At 36.3% G+C, this 18,138-nt stretch overlaps 1 protein-coding gene across 2 annotated transcripts in view; it reads left to right on the forward strand.

Annotated features, from left to right (window-relative positions):
- INTS4 (integrator complex subunit 4) overlaps positions 1 to 18,138 on the forward strand; it is a 159,794-nt gene that overhangs the window by 48,041 nt on the left and 93,615 nt on the right. The window contains exon 4 of one of the 2 annotated variants that reach the window (XM_036895474.2): positions 7,698 to 7,804. The exons of the other annotated variant lie outside the window; for it this stretch is intronic. Within the exon in view, the coding sequence (XP_036751369.2) occupies positions 7,698 to 7,804 (107 nt within the window). The remainder of the gene's footprint in view (positions 1 to 7,697; positions 7,805 to 18,138) is intronic. 2 annotated transcript variants of the gene reach the window in all.

The following is an 18,138-nucleotide window of genomic DNA, read 5'->3' on the forward strand; positions in this document are numbered from 1 at the left end:
AAGTATGTTACTATCTTTTAATGTCCTCATCACAATATCATCCTGTCTTCACCTAGTATCCCCCAAATTGGATACTTTCTGATCTGATTTATAGTACTGCAACACCTGCTTTTTTCTCCTTGTTGTTTGCATGCATGAAATATCTTTTTCCATCCTTTGACTTTTAGTCTGTGCATGTCTTTGGGTTTGAGGTGAGTCTCTTGTAAACAGCATATAGATGGGTCTTGCTTTTTTATCCATTCTATTACTCTGTGTCTTTTGATTGGTGCATTCAGTTCATTTACATTTAGGGTGATTATTGAAAGATATGTACTTATTGCCATTTCAGGCTTTAGATTCGTGGTTACCAAAGGTTCAAGGTTAGCTTCTTTACTATCTTACTGTCTAACTGAACTCACTTATTGAGCTATTTTAAACACAGTCTGATGATTCTTTATTTCTCTCCCTTCTTATTCCTCCTCCTCCATTCTTTATATGTTAGGTGTTTTATTTTGTGCTCTTTTGTGTGTCCTTTGATTGCTTTTGTGGGTAGTTGATTTTATTTTTTGTCTTTAGTTAGTATTTGGTTGGTCTGCTTTCTTTGCTGTGATTTTATTTTTTCTGGTGACATCTATTTGGCCTTAGGAGTGCTTCCATCTAGAGCAGTCCCTCTAAAATACCCTGTAGAGGTGGTTTGTGGGAGGCAAATTCCCTCAACTTTTGCTTGTCTGGGAGTTGTTTAATCCCTCCTTTATATTTAAATGATAATCGTGCTGGATACAGTATTCTTGGTTCAAGGCCTTTCTGTTTTATTGCATTAAATATATCATGCCTTTCTCTTCTGGCCTGTACGGTTTCTGTTGAGAAGTCTGATGATAGCCTGATGGGTTTTCCTTTGTAGGTGTTCTTTTTTCTCTCTCTGGCTGCCTTTAATACTCTGTCCTTGTCCTTGATCTTTGCCATTTTAATTATTATGTGTCTTGGTGCTGTCCTCCTTGGGTCCCTTGTGTTGGGAGTTCTGTGTGCTTCTGTGGTCTGGGCAACTATTTCCTCCCCCAGTTTGGGAAAGTTTTCAGCAGTTATTTCTTCAAATACACTATCTGTCCCTTTTTCTCTCTCTTCTTTTTCTGGTACCCCTGTAATGCGGATATTGTTCTGTTTGGATTGGCCACACAGTTCTCTTAATATTCTTTCATTCCTGGAGATCCTTTTATTTCTCTCTACGTCAGCTTCTCTGCGTCCCTGTTCTCTGATTTCTCTTCCATTAACGGCCTTTTGCACCTTGTCCATTCTGCTTTTAAGTCCTTCCAGAGACTGTTTTATTTCTGTATTCTCCCTCCCAACTTTATCTTTTAGCTCTTGGATTTTTCTCTGCAGCTCCATCAGCATGGTTATGACCTTATTTTGAATTATTTTTCAACGAGATTGGTTAAATCTATCTGCCCAGGTTCCCTCTCAGGGAATGTCTGTGTGATTCTGGTCTGAATCAAATTCTTCTGCCTTTTCATGGCAATAGAGGTAGTCATGGGCAGTTGGCGCATGTGTCAGCTGGGAGAACAAAGTCCCTTCCCGCTTGCCTGTTGCCTTCCTCTCCTGTGAGAAAAGCGACCCCTAGTGGCTTGTGCTGGGCAGCTGCATGCCAACAGGGCCTCTGAATCTGGTCCGGGCAGCTGCAGAGGAGACTCTGCATGATTGCTGTGGGCGTGTCCAGTCTCAGGCGCCTGCTCTGCTATGGCGGGGCTGCACCAGAGGGGGAATGGGCAGGAGGCTGTTTATCACCGTGAGGGGTTTCAGAGCTGCACTGCCACCCAGGGGGTTAGGGTGCTTGGAGTTCCCCAGGATTCCCAGCTGCTGGGCTGAGTGCGCCAGGGCGCTTCCGTCCAGCTGTGGGTTCCCTGTTCCTTTAAGACTTTCAAAAAGCACTCACTTTTCTTTTGTCCCAGGGGCGCTGGCTGTGGGAACCTGCTTGCAGGTTTTACTGTTCCGTTTCCCTAGTATCCAGCACACCACGTACTGTGTGACTGCGCTCCTGGTGCAGATTACTAGGGCTGGGTATTTAGCAGTCCTGGGCTCCCGCTCCTTCCCCACTCCGACTTCTCTCCTCCTGCCGGGGAGCTGGGGTGGGGGGCGCACTTGGGTCCCGCTGGGCCTCAGCTTGTGTCTTACCCACTTTGTGAGGCGCTGGGTTCCTGCAGGTGTAGATGTAGCCTGGCTGTTGTACTGTATCTTCTGGTCTCTCTTTTAGGAATAGTTGTATCTGTTGTATTTTCAAAAATGTATATGGATTTGGGAGGAGATTTCCACTGCCCTACTCATGCTGCCATCTTGGCTCCTCCCTCCTGATCTGATTTCAATATAGAAGAAATCTCCTATTTCAGTGGTCACTTGCCTCTGTAGGTTTAGGGAGGAAGGCAGGGGTCCAGCTGCTTTTTATAAAGACCTCAAAGAAATCCCTACCTCATCACTGTCTTTTGTTTTGTTTTTAAAATGCCAATTTCTGAATCTTTCTGGGCTGTTATGCCTAGGATTTATTTACTTTTAGGGACATCCTCCTCAGAAGCATTCAGTATAGATTTCTTAGCTTTGCCAAAGAATTTTTCATCTGCCTTCTGTCACTGAAAAATTTGTTGACCTTTTTTTATCTACCTACCTTCATTCTCCTGTTCTCTTTGTCCTTGTAGGTTTATACCTTTTTAATTTATTTACTCTTATTAATGAAGTATTAGGAAAGAATAAACAGATGTGTTCAATCTACTGTGTTTAACTGGAAGTCTTACTAAGAGGCAATTTAATCAATGTTTTCTAAGCTTTAGTCATTTATATATCATGTACACCACTTGACATATTTGCTTCACATCTATAAATGGCATACTTTGTGTTTTTCATAAGTGGTCAGTTTTTTTTAGTTAAAAATGTTAAAGATTGGCCCAGGAATTCCACTCCTATGAATTTACCCGAAGAAAACAAAATCACAGATTCAAAAAGACATATGCACCCCTGTGTTTATTGCAGCACTATTTACAGTAGCCAAGATATGGAAGCAACCAATTGTCCATCAGTAGATGAATGGATAAAGAAGATGGGGTACATATACACAATGGAATATTACTCAGCCATAAGAAAAAAACAGATCCAACCATTTGCAACAACATGGATGTAGCTGGAGGGTATTATGCTCAGTGAAATGAGCCAGGCAGAGAAATACAAGTATGAAATGATTTCACTGATCTGTGGAGTATAAAAACAAAGCAAAAACTGAAGGAATAAAACAGTGGCAGACTCACAGAACCCAAGAATGGACTAACAGTTACCAAAGGGAAAGGGACTGGGGAGGATGTGTGGGAAGGGAGGGATAAGGGGAATAATGGGCATTATGATTAGCACACATAATGTAGCGGAGGGCACGGGGAAGGCAGTATAGCACAGAGAAGACAAGTAGTGACTCTACAGCATCTTACTACACTGATGGAGAGTGACTGTAATGGTGTATGTGATGGGGACTTGATAATGGGGGGAATCTAGGAACCACAGTGTTGCTCATGTAATTGTATATTAATGGTACCAAAAAAAAAGTTAAAGAGACTGTATTAGTAATGGTAAAAATAAATTAGTGTCATGTGACAGTAATTAGGGACATTAAAATATATATACACAGTTATCAGTGTAAAAAATGATTATCTGAATAAAATCCTCTTGTAAACTACCAGCATTGTAAGAAGTATATTTTGGAACAAAGACGAGAATTTAGACAAAAAAATATGGCTGAGATGATTGATAATGATTTATTTAGATTTGGCTCTTTGCCTATTTATTAAACATTTGTTGGGCATATAATGAGTTGTGTTGGATTCTGAGAATACAAGGGTGAATGAAACACAATTCTTGCCTTCAAGCATCTTTTAGTCCCCTGGTTTAGGCTGATATGAAAATAATTATCATTAAGTGTGAGAGCTGGCATAGAGGGTGCAGTAGAAGCACACAGGAGGAAATAGTCAAGTCTTCTTAGGAAGGAAGGAAAAGCTCCATACAAGAGGTGATGTTTCTTTTAATTAAAATTAATTAATTAATTATGGTATCATTGATGTACAGTCTTACAATGGTTTCAAAGAAGCAACATTGTGTTTTCAACATTCACCTATATAATCAAGTCCTCCCTCACCCCATTGCAGTCACTATCCATCAGCATAGTAAGATGCAATAGAATCATTACTTGTCTTCTCCATGCTATATTGCCTTCCCCGTGACCTACCTATATTGTGAGTGCTAATTATAATGCCCCTTGATCCCCTTCTCCCTTCCTCCCCACTCACCCTCTGTAATCCCTTCCCTTTGGTAAATGCTAGTCCCTTCTTGGCATCTGTGAGTCTGCTGCTGTTTTGTTCCTTCAGTTTTGCTTTGTTGTTGTACTCCACAAATGAGTGAAATCATTTGATACTTGTCTTTCTCCCCTGGCTCATTTCACTGAGTATAATACCCTCCAGCTCCATCATGTTGTTGTAAATGGTAGGATTTGTTTCTTTATTATGGCTGAATAGTATTCCATTCATCTTCTTTATCCATTCATCTGCTGATGGACACTTAGGTTACTTCCATATCTTGGCTATTGTAAACAGTGCTGGAGTAAACATAGGGGTGCATATATCTTTTTGAATCTTGATCTTGTTTTTTTTAGGTGAATTCCTGGAAGTGGAAATCCTGGGTCAAATGGTTTTTGAGGAACCTCCATATGGCTTTCCCCAATGGTTGAACTAATTTGCATTCCCACCAGCAGTGTAGGAGGGTTCCCCTTTCTCCTCATCTTTGCCAGCATTTGTTGTTTCTTTTCTTTTGAATGTTGCCCATCCTAACTGGTGTGAGTTGATACCTCATTATGGTTTTAATTTGCATTTTCCTGAAAATTAACAATGTGGAGCATCTTTTCATGTACCTGTTTGCCATCTGAATTTCTTCTTTGAAGAAGTGTCTGTTCAGATCCTCCGCCTATTTTTTAATCAAGTTATTTGTTTTTTGGGTGTTGAGGAAAGTGAGCTTTTTATGTATTTTGGATGTTAACCCCTTATCAGATAAGTCATTTATGAATACATTCTCCCATACTGTAGGATGCCTCTTTGTTCTGCTGATAGTGTCTTTTGTTGTACAGAAGCTTTTTAGTTTGATGTAGTCCCATTTGTTCATTTTTGCTTTTGTTTCCCTTGCCTGCGGAGATGTGTTCAGGAAAAAGTTACTCATGTTTATATTCAAGGGATTTTTGCCTATGTTTTCTTCTGTGGTTTTATGGTTTCATGACTTACATTCAAGTCTTTGATCCATTTCGAGGTTACTTTTGTGGATGGAGTTTGACAGTAATCCAGATTGATTCTCTTACATTAACTGTCCAGTTTTGCCAACACCAGCTGTTGAAGAGGCTGACATTTCCCCACTGTATATCCGTGGCACCTTTATCATATATTAATTGGCCATGTATGTGTGGGTTTATATCTGGGTTCTCTGTCCTGTACTATTGGTCTATGGGTCTGTTCTTGTGCCAGTACCAAATTGTTTTTATTATGTGGCTTTGTACTAGAGCTTGAAGTTAGGGAGCATAATCCCCCCAGCTTTGTTCTTCCTTCTCAGGATTGCTTTGGCTATTCAGGGTCTTTTGTGGTTCCATATGAATTTCAGAACTATTTGTTCTAGTTTATTGAAGAATGCTGTTGGTGTTTTGATAGGGACTGCATTGAATCTGCAGATTTTTTTAGGCAGGATGGCCATTTTGACAATATTAATTCTTCCTGTCCATAAGCACAGGATGTATTTACATTTATTGGTGTATTCTTTAATTTCTCTTATGAGTGTCTTGTAGTTTTCAGGGTATAGTTCTTTCACCTCCTTGGTTAGGTTTATTCCTAGGTATTTTATTCTTTCTGATACAATTGTAAATGGTGGTGTTGCCTTGATTTCCCTTTCTGCTAGTTTATCATTAATATATAGAAATGCAACAGATTTCTGTGTATTAATTTTTTATCCTGCAACTTAGCTGAATTCAGTTATTAGTTGTAATAGTTTTTGGGTGGAATCTTTAGGGTTTTTAATGTACAATATCATGTCATCTGCAAACAGGGACAGTTTGACTTCTTCCTTACCAATCTGGCTGCCCTTTATTTCTTTGTGTTGTCTAATTGCTGTGGCTAGGACCTCCAGTACTATGTTGAATAAAAGTGGGGAGAGTGGGCATCCTTGTCTTGTTCCCAATCTTAGAGGAAAAGCTTTCGCTTTTTGCTGTTTAGTATGATGGCTTTGGGTTTGTTCTATATGGCCTTTATTATGTTGAGGTACTTGTCCTCTATATCCATTTGTTGAGTGTTTTTGTCATGAATTTATGTTGAATTTTGTTGAATGCTTTTTCGGCATCTATGGAGATAATCATGTGATTTTTGTACTTTTTGTTGATGTGGTGTATGATCTTGATAGATATTTGAATATTGTACCATCCTTGTATCCCTGGAATAAGTCCCATTTGATTATGATGAGTGATCTTTTTGATGTGTTTTTGAATTTTTGGTTTGCTAATATTTTGTTGAGTATTTCTGCATCTATGTTCATCCAGGGATATTGGTCTGTAATTTTCTTTTTTTGTAGTGTGTTTGTCTGGTTTTGGTATTAGAGTGATGCTGGCCTCATAGAATGTGTTTGGAAGTATTCACTTCTCTTCTACTTCTTGGAAAACTTTAAGGAGGATGGGTATTAAGGCTTCTCTAAGTGTTAGATAAAATTCAACAGTGAAGCTATCTGGACCTGGAATTTTGTTCTTAGGTAGTGTTTTGATTACTGATTCAATTTCATTGCTGGTAATTGGTCTGTTCAGATTTTCTGTTTCTTCTTGGGTCAGTCTTAGAAGGTTGTATTTTTCTAGAAAGTCGTCCATTTCTTCTAGGCTATCCAATTTAATAGCATATAATTTTTCATAGTATTTTCTAATAAATCTTTGTTTTTCTGTGGTGTCTATAGTGGTTTTTCCTTTCTTATATCTGATTCTGTTTATGTTTGTACACCCTTAGTTTTCTTGATAAGTCTGGCTAGGGGTTTATCTGTTTTATTTATTTTCCCAAAGAACTATCTCCTGGTCTTATTGGTTCTTTCTTTTGTTTTATTCTTGTCAATTTTATTTATTTATGCTCTGATATTTATTATGTCCCTCCTTGTATTGACTTTGGGCCTCATTTGTTCTTCTAGTATCATTAATTGTGAATTTAGACTGTTCCTTTGGGATTGTACAAGAGGTGATATTTCAAAAATACTAGGTGCTCCTGGGATTGGGGTTGAGGAATGGAGTTGGATGTGGGTGAAGGCATTCTAGGAAAGTTGTCTTAGCAAAGATGGAGGGGGTAAAATCATAAGTAATTGGAAAAAAGGAGACTTGAAAGAATGAGGCTAGAAAGGTAGGCAGAGCTATACATCATGGAGTGACTTGTATGTATGTATTCCTTGCTAAGGAATTTGGATTTCATCTTGAACACAATGAAAAACCTTTGAATTACTCAAGCACTAAACCCAGTCCTGTGGAAGACTCAGATTTTTAGACATGATCCTTTTAGGAAGTTAGCTTTCATTTCAGAGGAATCAAGTATCAAATAGAACCTACCTGACAGAAATTTACATTTTTTTACACAGATAAATTTAATTTCTGTAGTGATCTCCTTTTGAAATTCTACAACCCAACTTTCCATCTTCCTTTCTAGAGTCTCATCAAGTCCTAGCTCAACTGTTGGATACTTTGCTTGTAATTGGCACTAAACTCCCAGAGAATCAAGCCATCCACATGCGATTAGTTGATGTAGCCTGCAAGGTAGGAGTTTAATGGTTTTCACAGGGTTGCATCTTTCCTAAATAGTTTGCATTATCTGAAGAGGTGGTATGAGCTGTAAGATCTGCTTATTAGCACCGTCCTAAATATGTAACTGAGAATTGCCAAGGACTCTTAATGGTTTTAAGAGCAGCTTCATTAAAAAAATTTTTTCTAATTGAAGTATCATTGATATACGATGTTATATTTGTGTCAGATATATAACACAGTGGTTCAACAGCTACCCATATTATTAAATCCTCATCTCCACTAGTGCAGTTAGTATCTGTCAACATAGAAAGATGTTACAGAATCATTGGTTATATTCACCATGTTGTACTACCATCCCCATAACCATCTTATGATTGAGAATTTTTGTGCCCCTCTGTCCCCCTTAATCTCCTCACCCACCCAGCCCAGCTCCTCTCCTGTCGTATTCACCATTCACTTCCCAGTGTCTACGAGTCTACTGCTGTTTTGTTCATTTTGTTTTGCTTTGTTTTATATTCCACAAATAAGTAAGATCATATGGTATTTGTCTTTTTCTGCCTAGCTTATTTCACTTAGCTTAATACCCTCTAGATCTACGCATGTTGTTGCAAATGGAGTCAGCTCATTTTTTCTGTTTCTTCATGTTGGATTAGGAATTAAGTTGAGTAACTTCTTATAAAATGAACTTCCTTATCCTCCCAAAATAAATGAAAATAATTATAGTAGCTACCACACATACTGTGCCTAACATATTCACTCTGCTTATTATGGTAATTTTATGCAGTTTTTCATTCATTCTTTATAGTCCTTAGGACTTGGTATTATTCCTGTTTTACAAAGGTGGAAATTGGGGTTTAGGGAGTTTAACTTGCCCAAGTTTTCACAGCTAGGAAGTTGTAGAACCAGGGTATAAACTCTGGTTTCTCTGATTCCAAAGCCCTTCTTCTTTTTATCATGCTTTATTGCCTCAATAAAACACAGTAATTAAACATAAATAAGTGTCTGGGAATTTTTAGGTTTCATTTTTTTATTATAAAAGAAATACATGTCTTTTGATTTAATTTGGAGCTTTTAAAAATAACTACCTTTTATGTATAACCATATCTCCTAAACCTTTTAGAATTCTTTTTTTCTTTAAATCCCTTTGAGAAATTTATGTTGAGAATATAAGCAGACAAGTATGTATGAATTATGGAAGAGTATTATATTTATTGGAAAGCTGTTTCTGAGCCACCTGGAAGTAATGTTTCATTTATCTTAATAAACACAACAACAGCAAATAAAGCCCAGTACAATAACAAGTGCAATATTAAAAGCCAAAGTGGAAAAACGTAGAGATTGTGTGTTTGAGATAGTAAGTATATCTCCTAAGTGAAAGAATGATAAACCTGTGAGGTTGTTTTTTTTGAGTCACTGTACTAAGTGAATTATTATGTTTAAAGTTACAATTTCTTCAGTTTCCTTTAAATAAACTTTTCATTATACAAATTTATTAGAATATTTGGAAAGATTAAAGAAAGAACTATACTCATAATTCACTGTCCAAAGGCGACCATTATTAGCCTTTTGATTCATTGCTTTCTGATCTTTTTTCTATATATGCATATTGTTTTCTTTTTTAAACAGATAGCTATAATTATATTCTATATATAAATTTGCCTTTTCCTTATATTGTGTTTGTAAACCTTTTTAATGAATGAATGATAGTTTGTCCAGTAATTAAACCATAGTTTAACCATTCTTATTGGACATTTATATTATATTATTTATATTATGACCATTTTAAAATTAATTTTACTGCAGTAAATATTGCCTAAAATATTTTCTGTATTTAGATTATTTCCTGAACATAGATTTTCACAAGTAAAATTACTAGGTGAAAGCATTTAGTTTTTCTTAAGGCTCTTGATACTTTTGGCCAAATTGTTTTCCAAAGTGTTATAGTTCATGTGCCCACCAGCAGTGCCTAATTTCACTGTATCATTCTTGCATTGGATATCTGTGCTTAAAAACAGGAGATAAACTGTTAATTTGGTAGGAGGAAAATGGTGTTCCATTTTTTAAAGTTTACTTTTTAAGAAAGATTATCAGTCAGGCTTCATATTTGTTCTTTATTTATAATTCCTCTCTTGAGAATTAACTTTTCATGTTCTTATCTAGTTTCTCATGTGGGTTTTTTTGTATGTTTCTTCACCATTTGTAGGGCCTATAGTAGGGTGAAAATTCGAACCATTTGGAAATGACAGATCTGTCTTAAGCTTTTTTTAGAGTTAAGTAAGTAAAGACTATATATATGATTCATAGGTACAGTTACTATTTCTATTGCCTAACACCATTTTGTCTGTGCTTTAGTTATAATCTGCCTTAAGATATGATTCACATACCTAACACTCATCCTTTTGATAGAAATAGTATAAAGTATGTTCACCAGTCACAATGGAATGAAATTAGAAATCAGTAAGAGAAAGAAATTTGAAAAACCTATAAATATGTGGAAATATGGCAACATGCCCCCACATAACTAATGTATCAAAGAAGAACTCAAAAGGGAAATTAGAAAATACTCTGAGATGAATGAAAATGAAGACGTGACATATCAAAATTTATGGGATGCAGCTAAAGCATGCTTAAAGGGAAATGTATAGCTATCAGTGCCTATAGTAAAATAGAATAAAGATCTCAGATCAGTAACCTAACCTTCCTTCCACCTGAAGATGGTAGAAGAAGAAAAGCACACAAAATACAATGCATGCAGAAGAAAGGATATAAGAAATATTAGAGTGGAGATTAATAGAGAGTAGAAAAATAATAGAGAAAATCAGGAAAACCCAAAGCTTGTTCTTTGAAAGGGTCAACAAAATTGACAGTCCTTTAGTTATATTGACCAGGAAAAAAAGATAGAAGACTCAAATTATTGGAATTACTATCAACCTGACAGAAATAAAAAGTATTATAAAAGACTGTATGAAAAATTATATGCCAGTAAGTTAGATGACTAAGATGAAATGGTCAAATTCCTACAAAGACACAGATTACCAAAACTGACTCAAGAAAAAGTAGACAATCTGAGTGGACTTACAACAAGTAAAGTAATTGAATTAGTAATGGAAAATACAAAAAAAACCCAACTACCCACAAACAAAAACTCAGGTCTAGATGGCTTCAAATAAAAATATAAATAAGAATTAATACCAATTCTTCACAAACTTTCCTCCAAAACAGGAGAGGAGGGCACACTTAGCAGCGCATTCTGAGGCTAGTGTGACCGTGATGCCAAAATCCAGGGAAGACATCACAAGAAAAGTAAATTGTAAACCAATGTCTTTTATGAATATGGATGCAAAATACTTAATGAAATAGTAGAAAATAAAACCAGTAATATATAAATAGGATTATACACCATGACCATATGGGATTTATCCCAGAATACAAGGTTGGTTCAACATCTGAAAATAAGTTAATGTGGTACATCATAAAAATAGAAAAAGAACAACTACTACATCATCATCTCCATAGATGCAGAAACAGCATTTGACAAAATCCAACACCACTTCATTATTAAAAGCACAACTCCCCCACCAACCCCAGGAATAGAATGAAACTTGTTCTTTTTCACTTTCATACTTTATCTTTAGCCTGATAAAGGGCATCTGTGAAAAACTGACAGTTAACATTATACTAATCATAAGGCACTAGATACTTTCCCCACCTAAGATCAGGAACAAAAATACGTTCTTATGTCTCTTTCTGCTATTCAAAATTGTAGTGGAGGTTCTAGCCAGGGCAGTTAGACAAGAGAAGGAAAGAAAAGACATCCATATTAGAAAAAAAGAAGTAAAATTCCTATCTATTTACCTGATATGACCTTGTATATAAAAAATGCTAAGGAATCCATTAAAAAATGATTAGAAGTAATATAAAAGTTCAACAAGATTACAGGATACAATATCAATATACAAAAAATCAATTATATTTCTTTACATTTGCAGTGAGCAATATGAAAATGAAATTAAGAAAACAATCCATTTACAATAGCATTTAAAATAATAAAATCCTACCAAATTTATCAGAAGAAGTATAAAACTTACACGTGAAGCTAAATGGAATTTCAAAGTGAACCAAAATGGCCAAAACAGTCTTGAAAAAGAACAAAGGAACAGGATTTATACTTGCTGATTTCAAAACTTACTACAAAGCACTAGTAATCAAGCCAGTGTGGTACTGCATGCGTAAAGATAGCTATGGAGATCATTGGGATAGAATTGAGAGTCCAAAGATTAGAGAGTCTTCAGTCACTGATTTTTGAAAGGGTGATAGTACCATTCAATGGAGAAAGAATAGTCTATTCAACACATGTTGGATTACATGGAAAACATAGTGGTAATTTTTCATGACCTTGGATTTGGCAGTGGATTATTAGATAAGCAGAAGTAGCAAAAGAAAAAATAGATAATGGATTTCATCAAAATTGAAAACTTGTGATTGAAAAGACACTACACAGGAAGTGAAAAAACAATCCACAGAATGGGAAAAAATATCTGCAAAAAATCTAATGAGAAACTTGTATCTAGACTGTATAAAGAATGCTTACAACCCAACAATGAAAATACAAATAACCCAATTTAAACATGGGCAAAAGATCTGAGTAGGTGTTTCTCCAAAGAAGGTATACAAATTGCCAATAAACATACAAAAAAGATGCTCAAACTCTTCAATATAGTATCCTAGGGAAATACAGATCAAAACCACAATGAGATATCATTTCATACTTAGGAAGGCCGTACTAAAAAAGACTGACCATACCAAGTGTTGGTGAGGATGTGGAGTAATTGGAGCTCTCCTCCATTACTGGTGGAAATGTAAAATGGTTCATTGCTTTGGAGAACAGTCCAGCAGTTCCTCAAAAACTTTAAGATAGACTTACCATGTGATCCAGCAATTCTACTTGTAAGTATCAGTGAAGAAAACTGGAGCATATTTACACAAAAATTTGTTCATGAATGTTTATGGCAAAAATATTAGTAATAATCAAAAGGTCAGAATCAGCTCAAATAGTCATCTCAAAAACGATTAATTAGTAAACAAAATACAATGGAATATTTTTTCACCATGAAAAGGAGTGAGGTACTGATACATGCTACAAACTGGATAAATCTTGAAAACATGGTAAGTGAAAGAAGCTAGTTACAAAAGACCACATACATGATTCTGTTTTTATGGAACTTTGTAATGGGTAAATCTACAGAGACAGAAAGTCAGTAGGTGCTTTGGGCTGGGATGGATAATGGGGATAGTTAATAGCAAAAGGTTATCTGAAATGATGAAAATTTTGGAAAATTGACGATAATTATACACATAGTTAAATATATACAAAAATTTATAGGTATATTAATATATATAAAATTATTGAATTTTACACATAAACTGGATGAATTGTGTGGTATATGAGTTAAATTTTTATACAGCTGTTATTAAAAATATTTCACCCTTTGAATTTGAATTGTTTCTCCTTGCTATGAATATATGTTTATAGGTTTTTGTTTGGATGTGTGTTTACAGTTCTCTTGAGTATATCCTAGGAATGGAATTGCAGGATCATGTAAATGTATTTCAGCCTTTTCGTTAAAATTTTTTTCTTTGAAATTGTGGTATACTACACATAACATAAAATTTACCATTGTAACCATTTTAAAGCATACAGGTCAGTGGCATTAAGCATATTCTCAGTGTTATGTTAACATCACCATCTTCCATTTGGAGAATTCTTTTCAGTTTGCAGCACTGAAACTGTAGCCTTTAGACAGTAACTTCCCATTCCCCTCTGCCCTCAGACCCTAGCAACCACCAGTCTATTCTCAGTCCTTGTGAAATTGATTACGCTAGGTACCTCATGTAAGTGGGATCATATAGTGTTTGTTCTTTTGTGTGTGGTTCCTTTTACTTCATGTAATGTCCTATCTTAGTCAGTTTGGGCAGCTTTAACAAAAATACCATAAACTGGGTGGCTTAAACAACAAAAAACACTTCTCACATTTCTGGAGGCTGGGAAATCCAAAATCAAGGCACCAGCGGACTTGGTGTCTGGTAAGAGCCTGCATTGTTGTTCATAGGTCTGGCTATGTCCTTGCATAGCTGGAGAGAGAAGGGAGCCCTCTGGGGTCTGTAATAACACGAATCCTGTTTATGAGGTCTCCACCCTCATGACCTAATCCCCTTCCAAAGGCCTCACTTCCTAATACCATCACAGTGGAGACCAGATTTTAACATACGAATACTGGGGGAACACAAACATTTAGCCTATAGTATGTCCTTAAAGTTTATTCACATAATTTGTCAGAATTTCATTCCTTTTTAAGGAACATGCATACACTTGATTATATGTGTATACCACATTTTGTTTATCCAGTCATCTGTAGATGGACACTGGGGTTGCTTCTACCTTTTGTCTATTTTAAATACTGCTGCTGAGAGCTTGGGTGTACAAATATCTCTTTAAGGCTTTTCTTTCAATTCTTTTGGAATTGTGTCCCCCATTCCTCCCCCACCCTGCCCCCACCAAAATGATATATGTTGAAGCCCTGACCCCCATTGTAATTGTATTTGGAGGAGGCCTTTAAGGAGGTAGTTAAGGTTAAATGAGGCTGTGAGAGTGGGACCCTCATCCAGTAGGACTGGTGTCCTCATAAGAAGAGGAAGAGAGACCAGAGTTGTCTGTCTTCCTCCATGTGCATAAAGGAAAAAGAACACAAGAAGAAGGTGGCTCTCTGCAAGCCAGCAAGAATGCCCTCGTTAGGAACCTAATTTGCTGGCACCTTGGTCTTGGACATCTAGCCTCCAGAATTTTGAGAAAATAATTTTCTTTTTTTTCTTAAGCCATCCAGCCTGTGGTGCATGCAGACTAATTCAGATAAATACACAGAAGTGGAATTGTTGGGTCATATGGTAAATCTATTTTTAATTTTTTGAGGATTTGATACCATTTTCTACAGTGGCTGCACCATTATCACCAGCAATTACCCGGGTTCCAGTTTCTTCCATGTCCTTGCAACACTCTTTTTTTGACAATAGCCATCCTAATGGGTATGATGAAGTGGTATCTCATTGTGGTTTTGATTTGCTTATTTTTGTAATAATGATGTTTAGCATCTTTTCAAGTGCTTATTGGCCATCTGTATATCTTTCTTGGAGAAATGAGATTTCAACCTTTAAGGAATTCATGAGCCAATAGTCAGTCTTAAAAGTATGTGTATAATATATTATAATATGTTTCTTGCAATAACATTAGTACTTATGAGATACAGGCATACCTCAGAGATACTGGGGGTTCCAGATTGCTGCAATAAAGCTAATATTGCAATAAAGCAAGTCAGGTGAGTTTTTTGATATCCCGGTACCTATAAAAGTTAGGTTTATACTGTATGCAGTCTTATTAAGTGTACAATAGCACTATGTCTAAAATACAATGTACCTATCTTAATTAAAATACTTTATTGCTACAAAATGCTAACCATCATCTGAGCTTTCAGCAGGTCTTAATCTTTTTACTGGTTACCTTAGTGTTGATGGCTGCTGACTGATCAGGGTAATGTTTGCTGAAGGTTGGGGTGGCTGTGGTGATTTCTTAAAATAAGACAACAGTAAAGTTTGCTGTGTCAGTTGACTTTTACGAATGATTTCTCTGAGGCATGTGAGGCTGTTTGATAGCATTTTACCCAAGTACAGTTTCTTTCAGAACTGAAGTCAGTTCTCTCAAACCCTGCTGCTGCTTTATCAGCTAAGCTTATGTGCTCTTCTAAATCCTTTGTTGTCATTTCAATAATCTTCACAGCATATTATCCAGAAGTAGATTTAATCTCATGAAACCATTTTCTTTGCTCATCCATAAAAGCAATTCCTCATCTTTGAAGTTTCATCATGAAACTGCAGCAGTTCAGTCATACCTTAGGCCCCATTCTAATTCTAGCTCTCTTGCTGTTTCCATCACATCTACAGTTACTTCCTGTTCAGTCTTGAACCCCTCAAAGTCATCCCTGAGGGTTGGAATCAAATTCTTCCAAACTCTTATTCATGTTGATATTTTGACCTTTTCCCATGAATCTTGAATGTACTTAAGGGCATCTAGAATGGTGAATCCCATCCAGAGGGTTTTCAGTTTTTTGTCGAGATCCATCAGAGGAATCATAGTCTATGGCAGCTATAGTCTTATAAATTGTATTTCTTAAATAGGAAGATTTGAAAGTCAAAATGATTTCTTGATCTGTGGGCTGCAGAATGGACATTGTGTTAGCAAGCATGAAAGCAACATTAATCTTGTACATCTCCATCAGAGCTCTAGTGTGACCAGGTAGGTGCATTGTCAATGAGCAGTAATATTTTGAAGGGAAACTTTTTTTTTAAATCTGAGCAGCAGGGTTCAACAGTGGGCTTCAGATATTCAGCGAACCATGCTGTGAACAGATGTGCTGTCATCCAGGCTTTGTTGTACCATTTCTAGAGCACAGGCAGAGTAGGTTTTGCACAATTCCTAAAGGCCCTAGGATTTTCGGAATGGTAAATGAGCTTTGACTTGAACTGAAAGTCACCAGCTGCATTAGCCCCTACCAGAGAGCCAGCCTGTCCTTTGAGGCTTTAAAGCCAGCATTGACTTCTCCCTAGTAATGAAAGTCCTAGATGGTGTCTTCTCCCATTGGAAGGTTGTTTTGTTCACGTTGAAAATCTGTTGTTTCATGTAGCCACCTTTATTAATGATTTTAGCTAGCTGATTGCTGCAGCTCTGTGTCCACAGTTGCTGCTTCACCTTGCCCTTTTGATGTTAGAGAGACAGCTCTTCATGAACCAACTTCTAGCTTCAAAGTTCTCCTGCAGTTTTCTCACCTGTCTCAGCCTTCCTAGAATTAAAGACAGTTAGGGCCTTTCTGTGCATTAGGGGTTGGCTTAGAGAATGTTAAGTCTGGTTTTATCTTCTATTCAGACCACTAAAACTTTCTCCACATAAGCAATGAGGCTGTATCACCTGCTTATCATTCATGTGGTCACTGGAGTAGCACTTTTAAATTCCTTGAAGCACTTTTCCTTTATATTCACAACTGGGCTAACTGTTAGGTGCAAGGCCAGATTTTTGACATGCCTTCCTCACTAATCTTAATCATTTCTAGTTTTTGATTTAAAGCAAGAGGCATGCGACTCTTCCTTTCACTTGAATACTTAAGAGATCATTGTAGGAGTATTAAATGACCTAATTTCAATATTCTTGTGTCTCGGAATTAGGGAGGGCTGAGGAGAGGGATAGAAATGGTGGAACAGCTGGTCAGTGGACCTGTCAGAACACACACATTTATAGATTAAGTTTACCCTCTCATATTGCCACAGTTTGTGGCTTCCCCAAACAATTACAACAGTAACATCAGAGATGACTGATCACAGATCACCATAACAAATATAATGATAAGGAAAAAGTCTGAAGTATTGTGAGAATTACCAAAAAGTGACGCGGAGTTACCAAGTGAGCAGATGCTATTGGAAAAATGACATTGATTGGTGCCTATAGACTTGCTCTGTGTAGGGTTGCCATAAACCTTCAATTTGTAAAAAATGTGGTATATGCCAAGTGCAGTAAGGCCAAGTGCAATAAATGAGGTGTGCCTGTATATAGGTCTTTTTGGATGCTAATCTAAAACAAACCAACTATAAAAAGTTATTGTTAATACAGTTAAAGAAATTTTATTATGAACTGTTATGAGATGATATTGAGTAACTTAATAACTGCACCATGGGTATATTAAAAAATACCAGTTTATCAGAGACATATACTAAAGTATTTATGATTTAAGTATCAATGATGTCAGGTTTTACAGTATTAGAGCAGACAACAAAGTGTGAGAAGAGAAAATGTATGAAAAAATTGCAAAGTATAAATAATCATATTTATACTTAAAACTGGAAAGAATAGTATATTTGAAATTTTCCAATATATAAAGTGTGTATGTGTGTGTGTGTGTATGTATATGTAAAGACCTAGCTTGAAATATCAGCTGTAACTCACTTTATGTGTAGTGTTTTTCAAGTCACAGATGGCAGTTTCTCATCTATAAGGAAGGAAGGAATGATAATAACCTGCCTTAGCTATCTTATAGGTTTATCATGAAGCTTGTACAGGAATATAAATGTTAAAAAATTTTATATACTGTAAAGCAAAAATAACTATTTGCTATTGTTACTATAATCTAGTAAGTAAGATATAGGGTCATATATAAAGTATACATATGCTTTCAATAGGAGATAACTGCATATACCACTGTCAGTCCAAAACAAGTATCTTTAGATATTCCCTTCAAGTTAAAATTTCC

Source organism: Manis pentadactyla, chromosome 9 (genome assembly GCF_030020395.1).
Source record: "Manis pentadactyla isolate mManPen7 chromosome 9, mManPen7.hap1, whole genome shotgun sequence".
Taxonomy (NCBI): domain Eukaryota; kingdom Metazoa; phylum Chordata; class Mammalia; order Pholidota; family Manidae; genus Manis; species Manis pentadactyla.